The 18,539-nt window shown below is 41.9% G+C and overlaps 1 protein-coding gene across 8 annotated transcripts in view; it reads right to left on the reverse strand.

Moving 5' to 3' along the window:
- BACH2 (BTB domain and CNC homolog 2) overlaps nt 1-18,539 on the reverse strand; it is a 265,324-nt gene that overhangs the window by 75,800 nt on the left and 170,985 nt on the right. For 3 of the 8 annotated variants that reach the window (XR_008314256.1, XM_053287399.1, XM_053287397.1), the window contains exon 1: nt 16,403-16,551. The exons of the other annotated variants lie outside the window; for them this stretch is intronic. Coding sequence is in view for 2 of the 3 variants with exons in the window: in XM_053287399.1 (XP_053143374.1) it covers nt 16,403-16,495 (93 nt within the window). In the remaining variant the exon portion in view is untranslated. Of the gene's footprint in view, nt 1-16,402; nt 16,552-18,539 lie in introns of those variants that run through there. 8 annotated transcript variants of the gene reach the window in all.

An 18,539-nucleotide genomic window follows, 5' to 3' on the forward strand; every position in this document is an offset into this window, starting at 1 on the left:
ATGGGGAAAGTGTCACTACAGCCATGACTTAATTCTTAGTAGCCAGAGCCTCTCCACACTCGCTAGCAACATGGGCAGGCTTTGGAGTAGCACGGGACCAGTGTGCACCCCATGCTCTTGCATCGACAAGGTGCTGCCCAGAATGCAAGCCAATGCCAAGAAGCTTGAATTTGATGTGGAAAGTAACAGAAGATGGTTTGCCACGGCAAAATGAGTACTTATGCCTCATTAAATATGCATAGAGCAACTTCTAATGTATATGGCTTTCCCTACACAGAGATGTATGAACTAGTATGAGTTAGGAAATGAATCAGGCTACAGCATGAAGTGAGTCTGGTTATACTGATGATGTTTTAAATGTGGCGAAGATGGAGTGTGAGAGTAAGTGTTTTTAACGCACACTCGCAACTCTGAAAACAAGTGCATGGAGATATAGGAAATGGATGCTCAAATTTCAAATATTTAAAGTGTTTCAATTCTCTTCACTTAAATTAAGAAATAGAAGTTCAGAAGAGAATGGTTTTTCCCCTCATTAATCTTCCTTCACACTTCTTCTAGGTAATATAATAATCTCCCAAGTGGACAATCCAGGGACAAGATGAATATATAGTGGGCGATATCAGCAGGGTCTCTGACTTGCCTCCATTGGAAATGTCATCCTCTATTGGCAGCAGCTGTCAGAGAAAAATGTTCTGGCAAGGAGATTGTCCAGACAATCCAATTGGATCCTACACAACTGGGCCAATACACATATTAAGCTACTTATAAATTCACAGTCCTATTGGCCCTGCTTCAACAGGGAAACAGTATTCAGCTATCTCTATGTGGAGACTGAAATGTTCCATACGTGGAGGCCTAGGGATGTGCACGACTAAATTTTTTTCTATTCGATTTGTGTCTGAATCAAATCACCCCTGATTTATTTTGTGTCCAAATCTGTCCCCCCAATCACCCCAGATTTGATTTGGATCAATTCGGACCACTTATAAAGGTCCTAGGGGCACCAAATGTGGGTGGTGGGTAGGCCCTCAGGGGTGCCACCTACCACCCAAATTTCAAGGCAATGTGACACTTGGTTGGTTTTTAATGATTTCTTTTAGTTTTTACTGATGTTGTATATTTCCATCATAGGAAATAATGGAAATAATTGAGATTGGAAATCGTCCTATTCCAACCCTAACATGGATCCCCAGCTTTCATATTTTTCACAAAGCTAAGCTCTAGCCCTGTAGAAGTGGAGTTATGGAGCAAAACTGTGTGGTCAGTATTTTTCAAGTGTTTGGATTCTTGGGCATATAATAACTTTGCCTCATAATGAATCCCTATGAGGATTCATTGCACACCTTCATTTCTTCTGTAAATTTTGACTGTCACTGGACAGTACCAACTGTCAACTGCCATGTGCCTACTATACTCCCCTACCTGCAAGACAGTGGGGTACTCATTTTATTTTTTAGGAGTACTGAAGTGTTTAGAGTCTTCGTTAGAGTGCTGGACTAGGACTGGGGAGACCTGAGTTCAAATCCCCATTCAGCCATGAAACTAGCTGGGTGACTCTGGGCCAGTCACTTCTCTCTCAGCCTAACCTACTTCACAGGGTTGTTGTGAAAGAGAAACTCAAGTATGTAGTACACCGCTCTGGGCTCCTTGGAGGAAGAGTGGGAAATAAATGTAATAATAATAATAATAATATTATAATGAATCTCTATGAGGATTCATTATATGTTTTCATTTCTTCTGTTCATTTTGACTGTCATTGGACAGTGCCAACTGTCAACTGCCACGTGTCAACTCCTCCCCTCCCCACACACACACTGGGGTACTCAGTTTATTTTTTTAGCAATTTTTTGAAGTGTTGAGATTCTTTGGTGTCTTCATTACACATGAAGGTCATGCATACCGTTTCAAAATAAGATAATACCATCTTGAGTGGTAAAGACAAATCCAGTTTGAGAAGAGAGTCTTCAAAGTCAGCTAGAGGAAGGGAAATCTCCACAGTAAGGTATAGCCAACAATGTTATACCCATATGTGCAGATGATCGGCATGGTTTCTGAATCAGACTTTGTCCCATAAATCATTCTTTAAAAATTTTTTTTTACATTTATATTCCGCTCTTCCTCCGAGGAGCTCAGAGGAACATGCTTATTACATGTACATGAGTTGTACATGTTTATTACAACTCAAGTTACACTAACAGAGGACTTGATTCCCTGAAGACCATAAACTAATATAGTAATGTCCATTTCTTATTTGAGTTCTGATGGAATGGAAGAAGGGTTTACTTTACCAGTAGTGAAAGGGTTACATTTGCAGAATTGCTAAGTTTTGAGAGAAAGACAGACTCAATGTTTATGCTGGTGTTTTTACCAATAAATACATAAGTTCTATCTATATGACATGGAGATAGTCCAGAGATGAAGATCAAGAGAAGAAAAGCATCTTGCAACACAGCCATAGGGGACAAAACTGAGTGTAGAGGTCAGCAAAGATGAATGAAGGTGGCTGAAATAAAAGGCGGAGGGAGAGTCAAGTTCAAAGCCAGAAAGAAAAACAAATGTGGATCTGGGGATTTAAGAAGCAACTGTTATTAAGAAGGAAATCAAAGAAGAGGCGGAAAAGATGTTTGAAGAATAGAAATAACAAAAGGAAGTTCACTTTAAATAAAAGTTATCTTCAGATGCAATGAGACAAATGAAATCTAGCTGTATGCAAGAACACTTAATGACAAATATATAGAGAGAGAGAATAGCCAGTTTATAATGAGCAAAGGAAGGGGAAGTAGTAGTCCATATAGTAACACTATTAACTTTTTTTTTTTTTTTTACAAGACAGGGAATCTAAAGGAGGGAGGAGAGAGAAATAGTTTGCAGAAGTAAGCAGAGTGATGCCAAATGGTAGGAGGCTAATGGAGGAGAATTTAAACCTTTGCAGAAATGTAGGCAAAGGTGAGATAGCAATAGAACTGAAGAAAAGCAGAGGCTTCCATATCAATTTCACGGCTCGATTGAGAAAGAAAGACTAACTTGTGCATCTGCTCTGCAATCTGTATTGCAAAGTATACTCTGTCAAAATGTGGCTGAAGTTGCTCTATTTGAGCTTATGGCTATGCCTGCTGCTAAGGTGCTGCTGTGGCAGCTGTTGTAATGCTAGAATGTTGTAATGTGAGAAGTCATAATTGTGTGTGAGAGAGCAACTTGTGTCAATGATGTTACCGTAGCGCAGGCACTATGGCTGGCAGTGGATTCTGGGCCAGTCATTCTTTTTTGGCCATTTTTGGACTGTGTTTGAAATGTATGTTGTTCTGTGTTGGGAGGGACAGATTCCCTTTTACTGCGTGCATCTGAAGGTTTTTTTTTCAAGGAAGGGTTGCAAAATTATCGCTAATTGCAATGCAAAATTTGTGTGCAGTGAACTCTGCGAGTACAGCTTGTTCCAGCTTAGGGAACAATGGGCAAATTCGAAACACCCCAGTAGCTCCTAGAGACACCAAAGTGTCTATGGTAGATCCTATGGGGGTTTTCAAGAAAGGTTACAATTTGTTTAAAATTACCTGCTTGGCCATGTGGGTTGCGTGGTAGTGGCACCCATTATGCCCTAACACACAACCCACTTTGGTGTGTCTAGGAGCTACCTGTTGGAGCAATCGGGTGTTCCAAGTTCCCCATTGTTCCCTATGGGCAAAACACTCAAAATGTTTCTAGTTGTTCGGTCGAAGCGGCCGGTTTGACCACTGTTTCGACAGAATGTTTCAGCTGTATTGTGTTTCATTTTGAGCTTGAAACAGAATGCAAAGTCTGTTTAGTGCACATCCCTACATTGTTGTGTGTGCTAGACATAACCTCCAATTTGATTTCCTGTCTAGCTTCTCATGTGTCTGGTCTGAGGTACTCAATGCTCCTCTGAGAAGGCAGTCATCAATCAGAACAAAACATAACTGCCACCAGCTAAATATCTAAATATTTCTAAAATGAAGAGTGAATCAGCCAATTGGCTACCAAAAATGACCAAATACAGAAGCACGGGGGACTCTTGTAAAGCAATGCAGACCTTTTAAAACAGGTCATGCAATGCTCTGCAACACTGACACTGAGCAAACTGACAATGCAAACTTTCATTTTACTAAAGACCTGTTTCAGGAACTCATAATGGTCATAAAGAGGTAGTGGGGGCGGGGGGGGAGAGATCATCTTGTCATATATGCAATGATCTGACACAGCAAATTTTCTACAATGGAAATGTTCCCTGACAATTTTCTGTTACCATGTTGCATTTTCTGTGGAAAAACCACCGTATTGATCATTAAATTAATGAATAGTAAAGGGACAGCAGACTTTTGAGCATTCTAAAAAACAAGGGCTGATATCCAGAGCAGCCAGCTAGGAACACAGTAGAGTTGCATCCCTGCAATGAGAGACTACTCTGAATTCAGCAGCATTTTCCAATTAGAAGAGTACGTGTGGGAGGGAAGAGTGATTTTGTTGCTCTCTCTGCCCCTGTAAATGTTATTTATCTTTCAGAAATACTGTCATTTTACCAACCACGTTTTTGAGAATCCGTGAACGGGAAATTGTGTCTAGTCTCACCAACCACCATCCAAGTATCTGTGGTTGGCGAGGGCTTTTTTGTTATTTGGGGGTGGGGGTTTGTGATTCTGGGGGGATAATAGGTTCAATCCACTCATTCCTCTTGCTGACCCTTGCCCACTCCTCGTGAAAGTGCCTTTGAGTTATTTTTTTGGGTTCAAATCTTTTCCAGAGGTTCAATCTGCTCATTTCTCTGGATGACTCTTGGCAATATTAAGGAATGGGGTGTTTTTTTGTTGCCATTTTAAAAAAAATCCTTTTTGGGGGGTCTTCTCACAATCTCAGTTCCCCTAGCCCCATTCATTTGTTTCCCGTTCATTTCAATGGCTTGCCAACCATGAATTTGCCAACTGTGGAGTTTTGCCGGAATAGAACCCTCGCAGTTGGCAAGGGATGACTATATGTCTCTCAGCTGTGAGGAAATGACTCCCTGCCTTCTCTTATGCTCTGCAAGATGCTGTTTGAGTTTAAACTGCCTGGCTATACAGGGATACAGCTCTGCTGCTTCCATGAGCTGGCTTCTCTGGGATGTCAGCTAATATGCATTAATATTTCATCAGTTTGTAAAATCAATATGGTATTGATTAATTGATTGATTAAGTGCCAAGTCGGTGTCGACTCTTAGCAACCATATAGATAGATTCTCTCCAGGATGATTTGTCTTCAACTTGGCCTTTAAGGTTTCTCAGTGGTGCATTCATTGCGGCATATTTCTTGACTGCTGGATCCTTTACTGTTGATGGTTGATCCTAAAAGGGAGAAACTATCCACTACTTATATCTCATATGGTATACTTTTTAAAAAAAGTGTTTTTCACTAAATATATAGGTCAAATAACAAATTAGAGCAGAGCCTATTTAGAGCATTTGGAAAGTTTACAGAGTAAAATGAGGGGGGGGGGTTCCTATGCAATGAGGAAACATTTGCATGTGAAATATTCTGGAACAAATTTCAGTTCAAAATTTCCAAGAAAACCCACATCACTATATACACTTGAAATTGAATATCCATTCTATTCTCCTATAAGGAAACTTTTCAAGCAACAATGAGAGGATGGATATGAAGACATGAGAGGGATATTACTTTGCTTATTATTGGTGTGTCAGTGTGACATTCTCAATGCTAAAACTGTCTACCTTGTGAAAATGGCTAATTATTTAATACTTCATAAACTATGGTTGTTTGACAGAGAAATTGATATCTACGTTAAACATAACTCTTACACTGTACATATTTTTATTAATGTTCTTTCATGGTGAAACATGCAATTAATCATTTGACTTTTCCCCTACAAACTCTCAGACAGCTGGAAAGACACTGTTCAGGCTTCTGTGCAACTATTTTCAATTGCTATTTACGCTTTCAGAAACCTGAGGCAGTCAGCACAGAATGCTTTCGAAGCAGAGTGAGGTATTGCATCACAATTATTAGAAGGACAGAATGCTACTATGCTTTACTCTGACAAGCCTTGTCCATCAGGGTGAAAGAACAAACTTAAAGCAAAGCTTTTTTAAAAAAAGTTATTGACTGGTACCACACAAAGTAAGTGCAGTGGATGGGTATTTTTAAAGGTGTTTTGAAAAGTGAAAGCCGGGTTCACTGATATGACATGTACATTGACAGCTCTTAAGATTAAGGGATTTTTGTCTTTCTGAAAAGGCATCACATTGTACTTTTACCACAAATGGTGGATTACTTTGCACAATACCAATGATAAACACCAATTATTGTAAAATAAATTTATCATGATTTAAAGTCAATAATAAGCAGTAGCAGTAGTAAGGAAAAGCACCACTTACTCATAAACAGTAGCTAAAGTGTAAACTATTGCCAGTTCTGTAGATTTGTGATACTGTTCTGAAAGTGGGCAATTGCTTTCAGTTTTAACACAAATTGGTCATTTTCTAACCATTTCAGGGACAGCTGCTTGACTATAAAGCCAAATGCTTTCTTTTGAGACAACTTGCTGAGTCTGACAATTCCTAACAACTGTATAGGGTCAGGATTGGGGAAAAACAAATCACAGCAGGGTTCCTGTTCGTGGTGTTAGAGGTAAGTCTCCTTGCAGCACTGACACACTGTCATAATTCTGGAAGCTACATGGCACCAGCTGGCGCAACAAGTTTGATGATCAAGTCCTTAATGTGCAAAACACTAATCATATTCTTAATCCATTTAACCCCAACAGCCACGTAGAGGTTTGCTTTTGTCATTAAACCTTCCTTTAAACCTTCCTTAATTGTGTTTGCTTTTCCAAAATGCATGTTGCCAGAAAATGGCCAAAGACATCTTTGTAATGCTGGAAAGATCAGAGTAGCAGTAGAGTACCACTGCTTTGGGCAGAGGGCTGCAGCCCCTCAGGGGTACAGCACATGCTTTGCATGCCGAAGATCCTGGGTTTGATCCCTGGCATCTCAGGGGAGGGGGGGTGAGGACCTGTTGAGACACTACCAGCCAGGATAGACAATTCTGACCTAGATAGAAAAATAAGAAGCTGCCATATACTGAGTCAGACCCTTGGTCCAACTAGCTCAGTACTGTCTACCCAGACTGGCAGTGGCTTCTCCAAGGTTGCATGAAGGAATCTCTCTCAGCCCTATCTTGGAGAAGCCAGGGAGGGAACTTGGAACCTTCTGCTCTTCCCAGAGTGGCTCCATCCCCTGAGGGGAATATCTTAACAGTGCTCACACTTCTAGTCTCCCATTCATATGCAACCAGGGAGGACCCTGCTTAGCTAAGGGGACAAGTCATGCTTGCTACCACAAGATCAGCTCTCCATCATAGATGGATCAATGTTCTTCTGGATCAGTATAAGGCAGCTTCTTGCATGTTCATATGTATGAGCAAAATGGGAGATTATTAGCAAAGGTTTTGAGAGTTTTGCCAGGAATCTTATAGACATCTGACCGTCAACCCACCACGTCCTCAGACATATTTTCAATACTTGTTCCGGGAAGAATCCTAACAAACACCATACCAATAGCCCAATTGGTCCAAATGAAAGACATACAACAAGAAACAATAAATTGTTTGGGCTTAGTCAGTACTTGAAAGTATTGGAAAGCTTTCAAACTACACTGAGCAACAGTGGGCTAAAAACAACAGCTTATTATATGACCAATGTACATTGATCAGACTGCAAATAGATAGGTATGAGCAGAGAAAATGTCCGAAGGTCAAAGCCCCTTCAAGAACGCAAAGCAGTGAAAGTCTTGCTCCACTTCTAGACATGGAAAAGGCACTCAATACAGATCCGTAAATAGACCAAAGTTTACTAGCACGAACTGTTTAACTACTTCTCTGTCCACATATACCAGGGCTCTGTTCATTTCATACTAGAAAAATATGGTCCAGAAGTTAAACAGTATACCTGGGATTTAACTGATCTGGCAGACAAAAAAAGAGTAATCTATATTAAGCAGTTTTTCCAGATTGTGTGGAAAACATTTAAGATATCTGGCAGGGATTCCTTGAGCTGCTTGGAGATTAATAATACCTTTAATTTGTTAAGAAATTAAATACCTTTACATTGTTAAGAAACTTCCCATGATTGAATTCATGTTTGTATGATTTAGGGTGTCAGTCTTCGTCTCCCCACCCTTTTCACTCTTGTCTTCTATTTTAGTATTTTAGTTTATTTTGTTGCTTCACTGATTGTTATCTCAAATGTCCTGAATTTAGTGTTACCCTTGGAAGTGGATACGCTAGGTGGTCTTATGAGGAGGACAGAGGGTAGAAATGTGAGCATGAGCAGTGAGTGAAGGGGGAAATCTGTGACTTAACTTTTGCAACCTGTGTTTCTTGTATATCAGATGAATGTTAAAAGTAAGTATTTTTCTTTTGAACTAAAGGATACACTAAGAAAAGCTGAAAATTTGGAGTTGGTGCTTTGTCCTCCCCTCCCCCGCCATGCTCTTCAATCCAAAGGATTTCCAGAAGGCTTGCAAGGTATATAAAAGAGCAACAATAAAATATCTAAAACCTACATTTTCTCTTATTTTGCATAATGGATACTGTAATTTTTACAATCCTCATTTCGTTAGCCATCCAGTGAGGCAAAGAGATCTGCAGATACCTGAAGTAACACCTCCAACAACTGAAAATCTTTGTCAGCCACTTCTCTGGCTTCTGAAATGAGGATAAGGCCAAGTTCAATGGCAAAACATCTGCTTTGCATGCAGATGGTCCCCAGGCTCAATCCTTGGCATCTCCAGATGGGGTTAGGAAAGACCTCTGCCTGGAACCTTGGAAAGCCACTGAGAGTGAGCCTATAACAGACCTGCTCAACCTAGCCCCCCCCCCGCTGTTTTTGGACTACAACTCCCATAATCCCCAGCCACAGTGGCCTAGAAAATATTGAGCTAGAAGGGCTAAGGGTTCAGTAAAAGGCAACTTTGTATTAAATGTCAGCAGACTCATTGTCCACACATTTTGAAGCATGCATTCTCATCCATAAGTAAAGATGAAAGCTCAGATTTTGAGGATGCTAAATTCTGAACCCAATACTACACTTGAAACTTCTGTGCTGCTGTGAAATTCTATTTTTTTCAATGTTTAGTGCATGTAAGCAATGGTTATCATAAGTTTTCAATAAAAAACCTTGCATATTCTAAAATGAAAAACTTATTTAAAAATATAAAAATCAAATCAGCCGACCATTCATGCAGTTTAACTTTACAGCCAAAGGTTAACTACCAATTTGTTCAGTGGGAATACTCATCTATCCTTTTTTAACAAGGGCACAAGAAATTGCCCTCTGGGACCTGCATATACTCTTTTTTATGATTTATATTTATAATATTTCTACATCTTTTAAAAATATTTTTCAAGGTGTTTTTCAATTTTATTGTAGCTTTTTATTTGTAATGTACTTTTAAATTGTATTGTTATTCCAGTGTTTTTTTCTGTGAGCTGCACAGAGAACAATTGTTATGGGGCAGCTAATAAATGAAGTAGTTATTAATTATTATTAGCTACCTGAGCAGCAATGTGCTGGAGGAGTAGGATATTTTTATTTATTTATTTATTTACTTACTTACTTACTTACTTATTTAACATATCTGTGCACCACCAAAATGCAAGTCTCTGGGCAATTTACAACAAAACAATACAAATAAGGTTAAAACATTACAATAATTTACTTACTTACTTACTTATTTAACATATCTGTGTACCACCAAAATGCAAGTCTCTGGGCGATTTACAACAAAACAATACAAATAAGGTTAAAACATTACAATAATTTAAAATTTAAAACAATGTTACAATTATTAAAACAACAAATTATTAAAACAGTATCTAATTAAAAGCCTGGGTAAACAAATGCATCTTGACTGCCTTTTAAAAAGTTGTCAGAGATGGGGAGGCTCTTATTTCAGCAGGGAGCACATTCCAAAGCCTCAGGGCAGCAACGGAGAAGCACCAACCAGACGGGTTGGTGGCAACTGCAGAAGAACCTCTCCTGATGATCTCAATTGGCAGTGGGGTTCTTAGTGAAGAAGACAGTGAGGCTCTCCACACAAGCAGTGTGGAGACCCTTACCGGGCTTTGTGGGGAGAGTGGGCTTAGCCTGGTCTCTCCGCAGACGAGCAAGGAGCTGTCCCTGAATATACCTCATGACTACCACCTGCTCTGTCACGGAGCTGGTAGGGGTGGTGGGGATCGGGGTCCATCCAGCACCTGGAAGTCCCAGGATGCCCCGTGTGAGTGCATAGGGCATTCTGGGGAGACCCCCAAGGCCAGGAGACCGCTTGTAGCCTCCCGGTCGGGAGTCTACTCATGTGTCACTGTGGTGCGGAGCCATGCTGCAGCGGCACACGATCAGTAAAATGGGGTTAGTGGAGTTCTCTCTCTGCTAACCTCTTTTAAGAAGGGAACTTAAGTGCGCTGACCACTGGGAGCTGCACAGATCCCAGCGGTTCCCACAACCGCAGGAAAGTGGGATGGGCTCCCTTAGACCGCTTTCTTGCGCTCGTGAGAATAGCCTCATTCTCTTAAATACCTAGGGCGTAAGCTGTTTAGGACTTAATAGGTTATAACCAGCACCTTGTATTTTGCCCAGAAACTTATCAGCAGCCAGTGTAGCTCTTTCAAGACATGAGTGATGTGGTCTTTCCGGGATGACTCAGAGACCAACCTGGCTGCCACATTCTGGACCAACTGCAGTTTATGGACTATGTACAAAGCCAGACCCATATAGAGCACATTGCAGTAGTCAAGTCTGGAGGTGACCAGCAGATGTACCATGGTTCTAAGGTCATTTCTCTCAAGAAACAATATAAATATTTTAAATACTATATAAATACATTGCACAGAACAAAACATAATGAGCAAAATATTATATCTGAAGAGTATCAGATACACAGATACGTAGAAAGCATATTTCCCATCTCTATATGATGAAGCCATTGTTTGAAAACACAGTTCTGTAAAGGCTTGTCTCAAAGCATAATGAGTCAATAATTGAACGCAATGAGATATGATAGCTGCCAGTCTTCAAAAGAAGATACTATCGAACCCAGTTTGCTGAATGCTCCTGTGGAATTGCTGTACTCACATCCTTCTGCTTGTCATTTGCAGCACATGGATAGCCTAAAAGAAACAGTCCCCCTTATATTTTACAAAAGCTTTCCTGTCTGGTTTCCTGAAGACTATTCATACTTGCATTAAGTGAACAGGTGAGAGAGTCAATTCACAAGCCTGATTCAAGTTATAATTTGAATTGTGAATTCAAATTATATATTTAGTAATTTTTATATATCGGTGGTGAAATATAGTAGTTTGCCTGAGGCAACCCATGGGATAGATCATGGGAGTGGGTCTGGTTATTCTAAGCTCCAGTCCAAAAGTACAGCTACTGAATTGCACAGGGGAATAAACTTGTAGGAATTAGCACCCCTGCTTTTCGTTCTTGTTTGATATAATGATGTCCTACATGTTTTGACAGGGAAGAGAGGGTAAGATTCCTGGTTGCAGGCATGTTGAGTCTTCTTAATGAAGCAAAATCAAAGCAGCTTGCTTATAAAATGCCTGATGTAGCGGCTTCCTGTTGCACAGAGGTTTCTTTGAAATCACAGACACATTGCAAATAGACGCTAAGGTAAATCATGTTTTCTGCATTGATTGCCCACTTTAACTTTTCAAGAAGGCTACATTGATTTAGCATGTCTTTTGGAATGCTGTTTTTGACAACTGCCATATCCTGGAAAGATTTCTTATTGGTGATATCAAACTAAAGATTAAGTATCAGTGTTCTAATTAAACTTGCATGAAAATACTAACATCCTACTCTCCCTCTTTCTGAGGGAGAAGGGCTGCACCTGTGCCTGTGCCCCTGGTTTCAAGTCAGCATAGCCCCCGCTGGCGACAGTAGGGTATGGGCCTGACACTCCAGCACCATTCATTTTCAGGGGTGGTTGATTGGGCAGGTGAGCTGTTACACACTCCTTAACGGATTTCAACTTCCATGACCACCATCCTGCTGTCTGTATCAACCAACACCTTTTCTGGGGTCTGATAAGTATTGGCATCGGGCACCTTAACCTGGCGTTTGGTTCATCCTGCATTGCCAGTTCTGCTTACTAAAAGTGGCCCACTAGGCAGCTTGCATCCCACGCCAACGATCAGGGCTTCATACCCATTTAGAGTTTGAGAATAGGTTGAGATAGTTTTGGTCCCAAGACTTCTAATCATTCGCTTTACCAGCTATCCTGAGGGGAACTTCGGAGGGAACCAGCTACTAGATGGTTCAATCAGCTTTTCGCCTCTATACCCAGGTCTGCATGTCAGGACCGCTACAGACTTCCACCAGAATTTCCTCTGGCTTTGCCCTGCCCAGGCATAGTTCACCATCTTTCAGGTCCTAGCCAGAAGGGGGCCACCTCTCACTTGTAGTGCATTAGACATTCGTGTGGGAAATTGCTGCTAAGTCATTTGTAGACGACCTGATTCTGGGTCAGGGTTTTGTACATAGCAGAGCAGCTCCCTCACTGTGATCTACTGAAAGTCTCTAAGAGAAAGCTTTTGTTTTAAAGTGTTAATATTTTTCTTCACAAGTCAGCATTTGGTTTGGCATGTAAGAAGTCTGTATGTACTGCTACATATACAGTGTATCAATAGATTGGTAACTGAAATAGCAAGGCAATTTTCCAGCTTCTGAGGAGAGTGGAGGCTGCTATGAACCCCAGTTAAATACATGTGCAATTTTACTTCACCTGACAGTTTCTCTTGGGATATGAAATTATGTTAATATTGCAGTGACAAGTACTTCAGTAAGAGCAGTTCACACTAATGGATTTTCAAAGGAAGAATAGAGCTCCTCTTCTTAGGACAGAGATTCAGTTCCAGGGAACTTTGCACAATGCCAGTGATGTGTATTTTACTACAGTTCACAAGAGCTCTCATAATTCAAATTCTTCTGTGCATGTGTCACATATGAACAAATAATCTCATTGTTCAAAACATATTCTTTGTACGAACATTGCAATCAGGGAATAGTGTTATTTTGCACTCTTTCACTTACAGAATGGGAACAAATTTTGTTTTAAACTTACCAGTTTAATCACACTATGTTGAACTAATTATTTACAGCCTTTTGTCAAATGACATTAAAACGGTATATATTAGGGAGCCAAGATGGCGACCGGCTAACAGCTCAGCTCCTGAGTTCCTGCCCCAACTTGGGCTCCCCCCCAACTTCCCTGGGCATGCCCTCCAAGGGTTACCCCCCCCAACCCAGGAAGAAAACGATCTCGCATGAGCCCTGCCAGCTGACAACAGTGGAGGACGAATAGGAAAGAAGAAGCAACTGAGGATCGATAACTTCCTCTCCCCCACAGAGACGGCAATGGGAGACACGTTTACTGTAAGTACCAAGAATAGATCCACGGCCCTGGCCATGTATTTCCCCTCCCCCACACCCAAGAGGGTTGGTTCATGCAAGCCAACATCTTGGAAGGCAGATATAAATCAAACTACATCAAAACTGTCTTATCAGAGGACCAAGCAGGGAAGTTCCTCGAAGCAGGGGGGCAGGGGTTTCATAACACCCGGCCACATACCCTATCACTTGACTGACCTCATTACTCAGCAACTCAGAGATGCCTGTTTAATCTCAGCTGAGTCTCTGATTATAATCCTTGGCTGGCCAGTTGAACAATATTGGAGGGGAAATAGACAAATTAAGACAGGCTTTTGATCCATTCTCTGCCATGAACCATTAAGGGGTTAAAAGTATAACTGACATCAACAACTCCCGGCCCCTCCCTTTATGTCTGACTCACTCCCCAAACGTAGGGTGCTTTTTGAGCCTCTGGGAAGCAACAGTGACCCAAAGTTCCAAAGAATTCTGCAAACAACACAGGCTATCCTTGAGTTCTCTAGATATGAATATCACAGCTGGGCAGACAGACAGGCTATCATTAAATCATTGGCTAGTCTCACAAACTCTCAGCCAGAAAATATTGGATTGACATCATTCTACCATCTCCCCTCCAGACTGAATATGAAAAGACTTTTTCTAAACTTTAAAAACTCAATAATGGTTTCAAAACTGAGGTGACTGACTCCGCGCCTCCAGATTTATGGCTAGATTAAAAAGGGATTCATGCTGAACTTCAGACTCTGGAAGTGATCTGGAGCAGAAGTTCAACTATCAGACACAATCTCAAGACTCTCCAGCCCCTCAACTCCAAAATCAGTCCATGGCTCAGACACCCACAGCCAGACCACTCTGATGGAGGTGGACACACACACACACACACCCCGCCGCCACAGCTGTTGAAAGTGCACCCATCGGACTTTACTCATAAAGTGAAACTGAAAATGAACATGATAGTGAGAATGTCAGAGAAAACCCTGGAGCTCGACCTCCCAGACTTTCCCCTGCCTCCCCTGCATTCCCCCTAACTATCATAGCAGGGACTCCTGCTCCGCCAGACACGCGCCCCAGAGTGCTCCTTGCCTCTGACCCACACTTCGACAGTGTAACTGCTCTCCTTGACCCAGACAGACTGGAGCCACAGGCTTCCCAGGCCCCCTCCGCAGTGCCCCCTCAGTCATCGCTGGGATCGATTTCTATGACAGAAGAAATGATTAACACAAACCATTTGGCAACCAACGAGAGTGAAGCGCAGAGCTCACAGCACCCCCTGCCCAACTACAGCATCTTCTCATCATGAAATCGGCGAAGCTGTGGATGCACTCTATGCCTTGAGGACCTGAGTACTGGTGTATCTTTGGACATCGATCCTCACCTCGAGAGCACTGGCGAGCCAAGTACTCAAGGCAGTCTACCTGAGACAATGAACACTCAGCACTTCCCAAATGACCTCCCTGGTCTTTATCCAGGACAGTCGACTCCTGGGAAGGAAGTGTTGGACCAACCGAGTGCCTCTATAATGCCCCCAGGGCCAGAAGGGCAGATGCCGGCAGATGCCCCTCCTCTTGGCAAGAGCTCCAGTTCCCCAGCTTGACCGCTGGAGATTCTCTTATTCCTGTACAGAGTTCTCCTGTCCAAAATTCAACTACCATCTTGACCTCGTGATATTCTGCAGACCAGCATAAAATCAAGGTCCTGATGTGGAATGTGGCTGGGTGCTTCCACTGCAGAGATGCAGACTGCACTAATTTCCTCTTCCAATTCGATATAATCTTGGTGCAGGAAACCTGGACAGCAGATGACCTTGAGCTCAATGGATTCCACTCATACAAAGTGGTGGCGATACCTGGGGTATGCCAAGGAAGAATTAAAGGTGGCCTGGGGATTCCTATGTCCACTTCCCTGCATGCATCAACATCACCCTTCACTCCACTCAGTCAAGCTGTTATGGCTATACTACTTCACCTGATCCCTAGCTCACTGCTGATAATCAATATGTATCTCCCACCACAGCGTCAGAAACCCAAAATCAGTGCTGCATGGGCTGAATTTGAACAATACATAGATGAATTCCTGCTGGCCAACACTGATGCCCTTGTGGTGCTGTGGGGCAACTTCAATGCCTGGCTGGGGGCTAATGGCCACATACTATTCTCCTGACACCAGCTCCCACCGCCCTGCTTGGAGTCCAAGCACACATACACCCTGCTGCTCAAAAGACCAAAGATCAAACTATGCAGGCTTCTGCTTTGCAAAATCGACCGTTAGGCTCAATGTCCATATATTAAATGACACTTTTGCAGAGGACCATCCAGGAAAATATACGTACTTATCTGGCTCCAAAACTAGTACCATTGATTACACTGCTACCTCTAGAAATCTGCTACCTTTTGCCAAGAATTTTAAAGTAGTTCCTCACCTGGACAGTGACCATTTATTCAATATTCATTCATTCATTCATTCATTCATTCAATACATTTGTATTCCTCCCAAAATGCAAGTTCTCTGGGTGGTTTACAAAACAATAAAAACAGGCAATAAAATATTAAAACATTTCAACAATTAAAATTAAAAAGTTAAAACTATTTAAACACAATTAAAACACAATTAAACACAATTTAAACACAATTAAAACAGCATCTAATTAAAAACCTGGATGAACAAATACGTCCTGACTGCCCTTTTAAAAGTTGTAAGAGATGGGGAGGCTCTTATTTCAGCAGGAAGTGTGTTCCAAAGCCTCGGGGCAGCAATGGAGAAGGCCCGTCCCTGAGTAGCCACCAGACGAGCTGGTGGCAACTGCAGACGAACCTCTCCAGATGGTCTCAATGGGCTGTGTGGTTCATAGCGAAGAAGACGTTCTCTTAAATACCCAGGACCCAAGCTGTTTATGGCTTTATAGGTTATAACCAAAACCTTGTACTCTGCCCGGAAACCTACCGGCAGACAGTGTAGATGTTTTAAGATAGGAGTGATATGGTCTCTCCGAGATGACCCAGAGACCAATCTGGCCGCTGCATTCTGGACTAACATTTCCAAATCTGCCTTCAACTGCCGTTTCCGCACCAGCAGATCCACCTGGAGGCCTGCTTCACCCCACCCCGCAATCTTGCCTGCAGGACGAGCCAGGTGCCACGTCAAATGGACTCCCCAGTTTGATCAAACGATGAAGGAGCTGCTAGCTGAGGAAACCCTACAGAGTTACCACCTAGACCAGGGATCCTCAACGTTGGGCCCCCAGATGTTCTCAGACTTCAACTCCCATAATCCCCAGGCCCAGTGCCCTTTGGCTGGGGATTATGGGAGTTGAAGTCCAAGAACATCTGGGGGCCCAACGTTGAGGATCCCTGAGTAGACCTAACATCAGCAGATCCCTCATGTGACCCTCTGGCTTAAGCTATCCCTCAACCCTTAGGATCTGGCCCCCTCTGACCTTACAGGACAATTTTAAATCTTCTTAGAAAAGGGCTGTGTGGTCTAAACTGCCACTCCTGGGCTTTTCTCCCCCTCTCCTATTTGCTATGGGCCATGATCAGGCGAAAACAGCCACCAAACTGAGGATAATGGACACTGAGCGTCAGGCTGACCTAGGTAGGGTGCCAGAATTTCTCTCTCTGGAAAGCCTCAGATACTCTGCCTCCCCCGCTACGTACCTGTCACCGCTAGAAACCCGAAGTCACAGAAGGGTTTTTACTCTTGCCTGCTGCCATGCCCTCTCCTCCACTGTACTGGAAGGCAAATACAGAAAGATCCCAATGGCAGAAAGGCTTTGCCCCTGTGGCACTGGGGAGGTAGAAACTACAGAACATGTACTTCTCCCCGGCCCCTTTTACAGAGACGCTCGAGCTAAGCTTATTTCTCTGCTGCTTCGCAAGTACCCTGGCCACCCAAACTATATCTATACCCAGTTGCTGCTTTCAAATGAAGTCCTGGCCTTCACGTTTATTACTGCCAAGTCCTGCGTGGCAGCGTTTAAGAGCTGTCGGACCATGACGACCAGGCCTTTCCCTCCCATCAGCTTTGCATAGATTTGAACTGCGATCTATGCCACTATTTTCTAGCGCTCCTATCCTAGCAATGTTCTAGTCACTGCTTTCTAGCTCTCCTATTCTAGCAGTGTTCTAGTCACTGCTTTTTTATTTTATACATTAGAATTTTGATAATCTTATAGCTCCCTGCAAGGGTAGCAGTTATTAAGTATTATATAATATAATAGCTTTTAATATTAGAGTAATAATTTTAAAGTAACGTAGTTTTATGGTTCCATATGTAGTGACTTATATTGATTTTAAAATATTGCATCAGAGTTTTAGTAGTAGTTTTATAGTCTTATTTACAATTTTAAAGTAGCATTTTTAATTATTAATAGTTTCTAGTAATTTTATAGAATATCTATAGTATGTATCTTACAGCAATTATAATTAAGAGTAATTTTAATGTGACATGACTTCATAATTTTTCTTATGACCATATGGCTTCAAAATTGATTTTAATCACGCTCTATTATACTGGTCTTGGACCGTAATAAAGATGACCATAATAAAGTACTACTGAACTGACTTTTGAGAAGGAAATCCATGTCTATAGGAAAGCATTTATCAAGAAAAAGCATACTGTAGTATTCTTAAATAGATTGTAACTTTCATCATGGGTACTAATCTTAGTTTTCTACACTTAGTTCTTTCAGCATTTCCCCCTGCTTATATCCCTTTAGCATTTTCCAGGGTAAAATACTGCTATTCCAGGGTAACTGCCACGTTAAGTCATATAGGATGTCCAGTATGCAATTTAATAAATTACCTAAAATCTACCTAGGGGTGAATGCAGCAGTTACTTCTAATCATCATGTTGTGTGCACAAACTTTTAGAATGGGGGCAAGACATGGGGCCAGAGCCATTGCCCACAACCAGGTGATATCAAAGGAGGTTGTTTCTTTCATATTCTACTGAAGGCTGTGCTCACACTAGCATGTGGAGGCATGAACGACAGGACAGCAGACACCACAATATACACTCAACCTTCTGTCGGACCAAGGAATAAAATAATTCAAGCTGCACCATCCAGCAGTTGTCTATG

This window comes from Hemicordylus capensis, chromosome 1, assembly GCF_027244095.1.
Source record: "Hemicordylus capensis ecotype Gifberg chromosome 1, rHemCap1.1.pri, whole genome shotgun sequence".
Lineage (NCBI taxonomy): Eukaryota > Metazoa > Chordata > Lepidosauria > Squamata > Cordylidae > Hemicordylus > Hemicordylus capensis.